Source organism: Mytilus edulis, chromosome 9, assembly GCF_963676685.1.
Source record: "Mytilus edulis chromosome 9, xbMytEdul2.2, whole genome shotgun sequence".
NCBI lineage: Eukaryota > Metazoa > Mollusca > Bivalvia > Mytilida > Mytilidae > Mytilus > Mytilus edulis.
In genome coordinates, this window is record NC_092352.1 from 13,000,808 (window position 1) to 13,011,984 (window position 11,177).

The 11,177-nt window shown below is 33.3% G+C and overlaps 1 protein-coding gene across 2 annotated transcripts; it reads left to right on the forward strand.

The window, feature by feature from the left end:
* The first annotated feature begins 33 nt into the window (after positions 1–33).
* LOC139487652 (Golgi apparatus membrane protein TVP23 homolog B-like) lies at positions 34–7,855 on the forward strand. Of its 2 annotated transcripts, none has more exons than XM_071272601.1 (6): positions 34–215; positions 1,698–1,852; positions 2,847–2,926; positions 3,725–3,850; positions 5,376–5,504; positions 7,674–7,855. In XM_071272601.1, the coding sequence occupies exons 1-6, from the start codon at positions 145–147 to the stop codon at positions 7,719–7,721; spliced, it is 609 nt and encodes a 202-aa protein (XP_071128702.1). In that variant the 5' UTR covers positions 34–144; the 3' UTR covers positions 7,722–7,855. The 2 variants fall into 2 exon arrangements, with proteins under 2 accessions (XP_071128702.1, XP_071128703.1); XM_071272602.1 differs by lacking the exon at positions 34–215 and adding an exon at positions 1,136–1,270.
* The last annotated feature ends 3,322 nt before the right edge of the window (positions 7,856–11,177 follow it).

The following is an 11,177-nucleotide window of genomic DNA, read 5'->3' on the forward strand; positions in this document are numbered from 1 at the left end:
TAAAAAGCAAAGAGAGATTCTGTCCATTCGGAAGTTTATTTTCTTTTTCGAACGGTTCCTGTTGACGAATATGAACAAGTTGGCAGATTGAAATTATCCTAGTTAACATTTACTAGAAGCCTGATTACTTTGAACAAAGCCGATATGGATAAAGGCGATGATATTGCCCTCAACTTTGGGGAAGAGGACGAACTAGATAGAAGACAAAAATTCAAGTATATTTGTGTCTTGTCGCCGTCTAGTCCAATAATAATAATATTCCGTCCCAGAAAAAAATTAAAATAGCCTTGCCAGACGTCATAATTATTTGGACTAGTCGCCGTCATAAAAATATTGGCACCGTGTTTTGGGTAGTCCGAGATTATTCTGAATCTCGGACTATGTTTTGGGTTGAATATTTTTTTTTTTATAGTACATGTAAATGGGGTATCCAAAATAGAAGTAACAATGCTTTTAAATACAAAAAAAAATCACATGAGAATAATTTATATCTTGACTTGCATCTAGAAATTGACAATGAGGGTCGGTTAAAAACAAAACTTTATGACAAAAGAGATGATTTCAGCTTCCCAATTGTGAAATTTTCATTTCTATGTAGCAACATTCCAGCAGCTCCTGCATACGGAGTATATATCTACCAATTGATATGAAATCCCAGGCTTGTATTTTCTATCATGATTTCCTTGATAGAGGATTGCTACTCACAAGGAAGCTATTAAACCAAGAGTCCCAGATGGTGAAGTTGAATTCATCCCTTCGTAAATTTTATGGATGCCATCATGAGTTGGTTGACCGTTATGGAATAACCTTTTAACAGATGATATCGGATATGTTCCTTATGTCGTAACTACAATACCCTTCCCTTTTCACGAATGTGACCTACCAATTTGGACTATTTACCAGATTTGTAATAACATAGCAACATGATGGGTGCCACATGTGGAGCAGGATCTACTTCCCCTTCAAGCGCACTTGAGATCACCCCCAGTTTTTGGTGGGGTTCGTGTTGCTTAGTCTTTAGTTTTCTATATTGTGTCTGCTGTACTATTATTTGTCTGCGTCAAAGCAAAAATTAAAAAGCCTTCCCAAACTAATAATAATTATTGGACTGCATTTGGGATAAGCAAACGATAAAATGGGTTGGGGACAATCGCTCTAATTGGTTTCAATATCCCATTTTAGATTATTTACCAACTGTCCTGGATGCCATTGGTGATTAGGGCAGCAACAAAGATCTCCCACTTATTTCAATCTTTGTCGTGATGACAGGGTAATCTCTCTTGTAAATTATCCTCTCTTCTAAAATTATAATCACTTATGTAGTTTCTCCTTTGAAGTTTGTACTTCAATATTGTAGGTGGGGCTTTAAAAATTAATAAAGGTAAAATGTTCTAAGAAAATAAAAATAAAAAAATGTATTATTGAATTCTATGTCTTTCACACCCTATTACATGTGTATTAAAAACATTGTGGGAAACTGATATAACAAAATGTATAAAGAAGAGAGTTTTTAAAATATGTTTTGCCTCATATTCAAAGGTTCAGTTTCAGCATTTCCTATTTAACCCTGCATGTACAGATCTAGAAATGAGTCTTGGTGCCAAAAATGAAGGGCATATACATGTACACATATAAATACAAATACCTGCGTACCTTTTCCTTAATTTGTTTTTAATATTTCTGTTTTTCTTTTTCAGACATCCGTTAGCAGTATTCTTTCATATGTTCTTCCGTTCAGCCGCCATTATTTTATATTTTATGTGTGACTTCTTCATCGATAGTTTTGTCACCAGTTTTGTTATGATTGTAATTATGCTATCAATGGACTTTTGGACTGTTAAAAATGTTACAGGTAATGATTGAGTAATCATAGAATTTCCTAGAGTACAAACGTTAACCGTTAAGGTTGAAAAAAATGATTCTTGGTGGATGATCTGCATTTATAAATTTCGCAAACATTTATGTAGGTTACAAGTAATTTCTTTATAAACATTGGAAAATTACAGCAGATTTAAATGTAGTAAAAATAAGTAAGGTGTGTAAATGTTCTTATTTTGCATGAATTTTTTTTTTACACCTACTGCTTTTTCCAGTCAACCTTATTGCACCTACTCTGATTCAGACATGGGCAAACACAGGTTTGTGTATCGTGACATATCAGATAAATTGCCATCAGATTATAACTTTTCAATAAAACCTATTTATACTGTTAAGAACACGTACCTTTAAAATGTTGGATTACACCACAGGGACTCGGTAAGCAGATTAAAATCAATCTGTTTTGGTATTTCCTGCCTATTTGTATTTATACATTATTTATGTTTTTGATGTTGACATCAATATTTCTTTGTTTTCTAGCAATGTGCAGTTTACTGTCTATATCTGTGTACTGAAAGATCCTATTAAAGGGATATAAATCGCAATTTTGATTAGCATACCCTTCTCTAAAATAAATACATGTATAATTAAAATATTTCTATGTGACTTTATACCTTGCAAAGAAACTCATTTCCTTCCTCAATGATTATTCTATCAGAAGCTTTCATTGGTTTTTGATATCATTTTTTTAAAGAAACTGCTCTTGAGTCGGGCTGTTATCTCTTTGACATATTCCCCATTTCCATTCTCAATTTTATAGAAAGCTCGAATGGAATACTTATGAAAGAGAACAAAAAATAAGTTTAAATAATGAATTTTTTTTACGTTAGAGTTATTGCTGTTTTATCATGTTTATATGTGCATCTTTTTGAGACATTGGAGCAGTAATCTTTTATTAATTTTCAGAATTATTAGTCCATGTATTTTGATACATGTAATGGGTCATGTATTTCATTCTTTTTTTTTAGGTAGATTACTGGTTGGGCTGAGATGGTGGAATTATGTAGATGACGATGGTAAAAGTAATTGGGTGTATGAAGCAAGAAAGGTACATATATCTGTTGCATATATATAACAAATGTATTATAAAGGAAAATTCATGTTTAATAGTTTTAGTTCAATTTGTAAAATTGAAATGTCAAAATTGTGCTAAAATTGTATTTTTAGCATCAACTTATGCTTAATGTTTCTTGCTTATTTTTTATTCTTTTATTTTTTTACCATTTATAATTTTTGACCCTTTATTTTCTATTATGTGCACCAACTTCAGACCCTGATATATGACATTGTACCCCGACATTGTGGGTCCTACATGTATAGATTATAACATGCCCTTTTCCATATTGGTCCTGGTATCTATCATCCCGAGACTCCCATATAGGCCTCGGGGCTTTAGCCGAGGACCGATATGGGTCGAGGAATGATACCACCTGGGGCCAATATGGAAAGACATGTTATAATCTATTTATCACATATTTAAGTTTTGCAGAAAAGAGAAAAAAAGTTCAATTATAACAATTTAATGAAACATAACAGGTAAATCTTCTTTCTTTTTCCACAAAAGCAATTAAAAAGTTGTTAAGGATGCAATGACATCAAGTCATTTGGAATCAGGGGACAATAACCAATATACTCTTTTTTGCCCCGGGCAATTTTGAGGTTATTACATATGCAAAACCTAACGTATTCCTAACAAATATGTGATTAATAATATTATATATGAAAATACATTGGTGGTGAAAAATCTTTACTGTGATCATCTTCATTATAGAGAGCCACAGTAATTTATTATTAGCATTGTAAATGTAAACAACAAATATTGATGTAACATTGTTATATATTTCAGGGGGCACAAAAGAAAAAGGTTACTGTAGTTGAAGCTAGAATATTTTGGTTGTCATTAGTTGCTTGTGAAATTATATGGATATTCTTAATATTTTCAACATTATTACGACTGCGTTTTGCATGGTTGGTGAGTATTTATAAATAGACTTTTAGTATCTATGTAATGATACATGTATGTCTTTATAGTGGGTATTGTCCATCTCCTGACAAACTTTTTTTATGCCCCACCTACGATAGTAGAGGGGCATTATGTTTTCTGGTCTGTTGGTCCATTCGTCCAAGCGTTTGTTCGTCTGTCTGTTTGTCCCACTTCAGGTTAAAGTTTTTGGTCAAGGTTGTTTTTGATGAAGTTGAAGTCCAATCAACTTGAAACTTAGTACACATGTTCCCTATGATATGATCTTTTTAATTTTAATGCCAAATTAAAGTATTGACCCCAATTTCATAGTCCACTGAACATGTAAAATGATAGTGCGAGTGGGACATGAACACATTCTTGTTTTAATAAACATTAAAGTTAAAAATACAGATAGAAATTTGATTGAATCAACTGTGTACTTAGTCTAAATTGTGAGCCTTTTAAAAAAACATTGATTTGGGGAGGGTGTGTTGAAGGGTAACTGGAAATTTGGATCTGGAGTTTATTTTCCAAAAAAAATATGCTAACCAAATTTAAAGTGATTTTTATGTGTTATCCTTGTCCGTATGTCAAAAGATAATTTTCCATTCTCCAACTTCAGTTTGCATCAATCAAATGTTTAAAACTGATACACAAAGCTTAATACTTGTACCACAAAGCACAGATTAGGTTTGAATTTGGGTTGCATTGCTTTTACCATTCTTGAGTTATGTCCCTTTATAACATTACATTGTATATGCAAACATGGGGATCATCTTTGAATCAAAGTACAATCCGAATCCCGTACAAACCTTACTTGATCAAAGAATAAATTACTGTAAATACAGAAACTTTTCTGAGGGTTTTATCATTGCGAATAATGAACCTTGGTGAGTATCTCTATAATAAGAACTCACATTCTTATATCTAATACCTGGTACATATAGATTCCACAACTGCAACAAGTGTATTACGATATTTTTCCACTCTCAACAGTTAAGTTTTAATATTTAAAGCGTGATGCTTACCTAGCTTTTTAAATAATTAAAATTTAACTGTTGAGAGTGGAGAAATATTGTAATACACAAGTTACAGTGGTGGAATCTGTTTCTCTAATGATTTTTGTCCTTCCTTTTCAAAGATTTGAGGAAAGTTGTGTACTTTTGATGTGACGTCATTTAGGCATGGTCCCTTTTTTCATGACGTCACAATAAGAAAATTCAGAAGAAAACAAGAAAATCTAAAGTCACAATTTAATTTCAACCAATCATTTGCCGAGAACAGATTTTTCACTAGTGAGGAGAAATATTTTTCTCACACCGGTCAGGAAATGTAAAAAAGCACAAAAACTAGAGAAATATATCTCTATGAAAATTTTTCCTGAAATCTCTATATCGGTAATAAATATTGACATTTTTGTCCATTCCTCAAAAATCACAATAAATCCTAAATTTACAGTATTTTATTTTCAATGCACATGTATAGTAAGAACCACAAAAAAAAGTCATATAAACCTTATAAATATCTTTTATAGATGATAGTTTTAGTTGGAACAGCAATGAATGGAGCTAATTTATATGGATATATAAAATGTAAATATGGTGCTAATAAAAAATTATCAACAGTAGCCACAGGTTTCTTAGGAAAACAATTATGGACTTCTGTAAGTATTACCAGTATTACTTAATTTTGACCTGTAATTTAAAAAAAAGGAACTGACATAAGAAGATTTAAATGCAAAAAATAATTAACAATCTTGTTTTCTGAAATTGGAACTTATGCTTTCAAGAGGTTGATCCATTCAACTTCAAAGAAAACTTCTACAGATCTGCCAGAGAAAAAAAATTTTCTAAATGAACAAAATGTTTTAATTTCAACATTCACATTTTATGTACAATCAAATCAAATACAGGCAAGATTTATCTTTTTGCCAGTAGTTTACCTATCTGGATCAGTTGGGATAAGGTACAGAAAATATATACTTATAATTGGTTGATATAAAGCCTGGACTGTGGTAGTACAAAAATGTACTATTGGAATAACCCCAATAAATCATGACATTACTAATAGGCTGGTGTAAAATTGAGAATGTAAATGGTGAATATGTCAAAGAGACAACAACCCGACCAATGAGCAGATAACAGCGGAAGGCCACCAATGGGTCTTCAGGGTGAAGAAAATCCTGCACCTGGAGATTGGCCTCAACTGGCCCTAAATAAAAATGTGTACTGTTCAGTAAAAATGGACGTCATACTTAACTCCAAAACATAAATATGAACTAAAGATATTATACAACATTAATAAAGGCCAGAGGTTCCTAACTAGGGACAGGGCCAAAAATGCAGCAGGGTTAAACATGTATTGTGAGATTTGCAATTTCAGGGACCAAATAATTGCTCTTATCATGCATCCTCCTTTTCTGTGAAAACTTTTACCTTTGAGGTAGAGATATAAAAAATCATATCAGGATATTTCAGCAACCTGTAAGAAAACAGACAAAAATGAACTTCTTTGAATTGCCCTTGTCTGCTCAATGGTCGGGGTTGTCTCTTTGACACATTCCCCATTTCCATTCTCAATTTTATGATAGTGTAAACCCTATTTTCTTTGTTTATACATATACAGTGAAACCTGTCCAAACCGAACACCCACAGGACTTTACGTTTTGTTCGGTTTTCACAGGTGTTCGGATTGTAAAGGTAAATGGAAGTCGACATTCAAATAATTTTGGCACTTACTGACAAGGGATAATAAGTGACACAACAGACCACAATTTATTTTTGTGTTGATTTTGATGTAAATGTTAAAATATAAGTAGATGAAGATGGACGTATACGTATTGCTACATTTTTTAAAATATAAATCAAACGCCACTCCGTCAAACATGCGTGTCGTTGTGAAACTATAAATCGTTCAATGATATCCGAATTGGAGCGATTTTGCTTAATTTACTGACCAATTCAGATTCCAAGTCTCTGTCAAATGACAATTCCGAAGTTGAATTGAGGTCGTCATTTTCAATTATCTGTACACACGAGTTTTCAGACTAAACTGGCCCCCTCTGATTGATACTTCGCCACAAGATAAGAGTGAAACAGCAGCAGGGGTCCAGTTTATACTCGGACTTTATCGTTGCTAAATAGCTAACGGAAATCTACAGGAGCATCTGCATTATATATAGGGCTTCTAAAGGGAATCTGACATCCCGTAAACACGATTCGAAACCATTGACCTTGTTGTGTTGCATGACTTCTTAATCCAGGAAATGGCTTTAAAACTATTATTTATTTCAACAGATTAGCTACAGAATGGCAGTTACGATTTTGTGGCCGTAATTATTTGCGTTGGAGATTGTTGAGTAACGTGCATTTGATTGATCTCAGGGAAAGTTCCTTTCTTCCCCTTTTCGGCGATCGGGGCAGTTTAACGGTTCTTCACAAAAATCATTTGATCACTGAATGCATGGACACAAACATGCTAATTAGTTTGAAATAACAACTCATTAGTTGATTTAACCCCAAATACCCTCAGGGTCATCCTGTGTTTGTTTAATTAAATCATGCAAGTAATTAAAAATACTTTTTTGTTTTGATTGCTATTGACCAATTTTGACAGGTAGTTTTTAAATACAAATTTACTAACAAGCCTTCAAAAAGCGTTCGGAATTCGGTGTTGACAGGGTTCGGTTTTTTCAGGTTAAATTAACGCAAATTGATAGGGAAATTGTGTGGGACTTTGAAAATTGTTCGGTTTAAACTGAAATTCGGTTTTATCAGGGTTCGGTTTACCCAAGTTTCACTGTAATTGTATTTTATATTATTTTTATTTTCAGATGTTATCGATGGGGAAATCCGAGACACAAAATCAAACACAGCAGTAAAGTGACAGATCTGTGGGATGTTATAATAATGACTTTATCTATACATGTACATCTTCTTGTTGGGAATCTTGACATTATGTTTTATTATTTATTTCTCATATAAATATCATGAATAAACTTATAAACTCTGTAAATATGTATTTCACTACAAATATTTCCCTTTAACATAAGAATATTTAATTCTTAGACATTCATTAGGGCCCCGCCTTTAGGCGGGTCGCCCTATAGTGATCAGTCTGTCCGTCCGTCCATCCGTCCGTCCGTAACACTTTAACTTTGTGTCCGCTCCATATCTAGAGAACCATTATGATTTCATACTTTATACTTTACATGTTTATTAACCACCACCAGAGGGCTTGTCATGATGTATGTTCAACTTCCTACATGTAGGTCAAAGGTCAAGGTAAAAAAACTTTGGTTTCAGTTGACAACCCTGTGTCCTGTGGTGAAGATCGTGTCCGCTCTATATCTTGAAAACCGTTATGATTTCAAAGTTTATACTTGACATGTATATAAACCAACACCAAAGGGTGTGTCATAATTTATGTGCAACTTCCTAGGTCAAAGGTCAAGGTCAAAAACTTTGGTTTCAGTTGACAACCCCATGCCCTATGGTAAAGATTGTGTCCGCTCTATATCTTGAAAACCGTTATCATTTTAAAGTTTATACCTGAAATGTATATAAACCAATATCAGAGGGTATGTCATAATTTATGTACAACTTCCTAGGTCAAAGGTCAAGGTCAAAAACTTTGGTTTCAGTTGACAACCCCATGTCCTATGGTAAAGATCGTGTCCGCTCTATATCTTGAGAACCGTTATCATTTCAAAGTTTATACTTGACATGTATATAAACCAACACCAAAGGGTGTGTCATAATTTATGTGCAACTTCCTAGGTCAAAGGTCAAGGTCAAAAACTTTGGTTTCAGTTGACAACCCCATGTCCTATGGTAAAGATCGTGTCTGCTCTATATCTTGAGAACCGTTATCATTTCAAAGTTTATACTTGACATGTTTATAAACCAACACCAAAGGGTGTGTCATAATTTATGTACAACTTCCTAGGTCAAAGGTCAAGGTCAAAAACTTTGGTTTCAGTTGACAAACATATGTCCTATGGTAAAGATACAATTTTTTAATGCACATTATTCACAGCGGGGCCCACAGAGATGGCTCCCATCTCAATGATATATAGTTCACTCAAGCTCTTGATTATATCCCAAGGAACAAAATTATGTATGTTTTTTTCACCAGCCGTCCATCTGTTCATCAGTGAGTCCATCATTCCTGTTTATGTTATCCACACAAAGGAATTTCATGAAACTTTGCAGATGGCTTGTGCATATCGACAGGAAAGTATACAGGAGTTGTGCTATGTTGAAGTAATATTTCAGCCTAGATATACTACTGCAACAGTTTGTCATCACAACTCTTCTGAATCCAAGCAAAATAGGTCATGAAACTTTGTAGATGGATATTATATGTAGATGTTCATACCCAGAGGAAAATTTTATTCAACTTTTTTTCAAGGAGTTGTGCCCTATTAAGTAAGAATTAAGCCTAGATATACTACTGCAACAGTTTGTCATTGTAACTGCTTTAAATCCACTCAACTAAATTTCATGAAACTTTGTTAATAATAAGGACAAAATTAATGTTGATATGCATATCAACAGGAAATTATGATTTCTGCGATGAGACATACAATGTATGTATTACTATCCGGTAGTTATGGCGTAACCTATTTCTGTAAAGCTTAATATTTCAGAAGGTAGAAGACCTGGATGCTTCATACCTTGTATGCAGCTACCTTATATTATAAAATTTCCATTGTACTTGACCTCATTTTCATGGTTCAGCAACTGGTTGAAAATAAATTAGTTTCTTAAAGAGAATTCCTAACTTATTATGAGTAGTACAATAACTATATTTGGTATATGGGTTCCTTGCAATGCCTACATGTCTGTCAGACATGATTCACCTGACCTGGACCTCATTTTATGGATAAGGTTAAAGTTACATGATTAGGTCTGTTTCTCAGATGCTATTAGCAGTAGGTCAACTATATGTGGTGTATGGAATGATTTTAAGAGGTACATGTCAGTCTGCCAGGTTTCCTATGACCCTGACCTCATTTTCATTGTTCATTGGTCAATTTTTAGTTTTTTCTGCTTTAGTCTGGTTTTGCAAGTACTATAAGCAATTTGGTTTATGGAATGAATGTAAGTTGAACATGTCTGTCTAGATGATATCATCTGGCCTTGACCTCATTTTCGTGGTTCATTGGTAATTTAAATGTTTTTGTGTTTTGGTTGGTTTTCCTATAAATACTGTTAAACAGCAAAAGGTAAGCTATGTTTGGTGTATGGGAAAATTGTAAGGTGTACATGTCCTATCTAACCTTGTCCTCATTTTCATGGCTCAATGGTCAATGATAAGTTTTCACAATTTTGTCAGTTTATCAGATATTTTAAGCAATTAGTCATTATATTTGGTGTATGGAACAATTGCAAGGTGATCATTTCTGTCTGGCATGGTTGATATGACATTGGCCTCATTTTCATGGTTCATAAATCAATGACAAGTTTTTCGTTATTTTGTCAGTGTATCAGATATTTTACGCAAAAGGTCAACTGTATTTAATGTATGAAATAATTGTAAGGTGTACATGTCTGTCTAGCAGGGTTCATATGACCTTCAACGCATTTTCATGGTTCATTTTTCAATGCTAAGATTTTGTGGTTTGATCAGTTACTCAGAACAAGGAATTATTTGAATCTGGAATAATTTAGAATTCTGGAAAATTGATGAGAAATGATAGTGAAAGCAAAATTAACCTTAGCCATGCACACATAGCTAACCCCATTTAGTTGGGTTAGATTTCATCATACATTTCTGATCAATTTTCGAGAATTCACAATTATTCTAGATTCAAATAATTCCTTGTTTTAGGTACTATTAGGGATAGGACCACTATGTTTGATGTATCGAATGATTGTAAAGTGAACATGTCTGTCTGGCATGGTTAATCTGTTGGTTACTTCATTTTCATAGAATACTGATAATGCTAAGTTTTATGTGATACATTTACTTGTAGCTAACCCTTCATACTGACTTTTAATATAAATTCAATGATAACATGAGACATTTCAGTCAGTGTGTGCACTCTTGTCTTTCCAGAGGGAAACAGTCCTTGAACTTATTTTTACTAGGACGTTGCATTTATGTCTTTTTTTGTGTGTATTTTGTTCCTGTGTTCATTTAAAGATATTTTTTGGTTAGTTCAGTTGTTGGGTGTCTATTCCATTGACATATTCCCCAAATAATATTAATACTTTCTGGTGCATTATGGTTGTGTATATCATAGATGAGGTTTTACTTTTTTGAGAAGGTCATCAAACCAAAAGTAGGTTATCATGAACTACTTTGTATGATTGAATGAATTTTTTTCAGT

Bases quoted from the DNA above. Each gene is read 5' to 3' on its own strand.
- LOC139487652 (XM_071272601.1), top strand. From the start codon at position 145: ATGGATAAAGGCGATGATATTGCCCTCAACTTTGGGGAAGAGGACGAA. The intron at 2,927-3,724 runs GTACATATATCT...TATATATTTCAG, and splicing joins GGGTGTATGAAGCAAGAAAG to GGGGCACAAAAGAAAAAGGT. The intron at 5,505-7,673 runs GTAAGTATTACC...TTTTATTTTCAG, and splicing joins GAAAACAATTATGGACTTCT to ATGTTATCGATGGGGAAATC.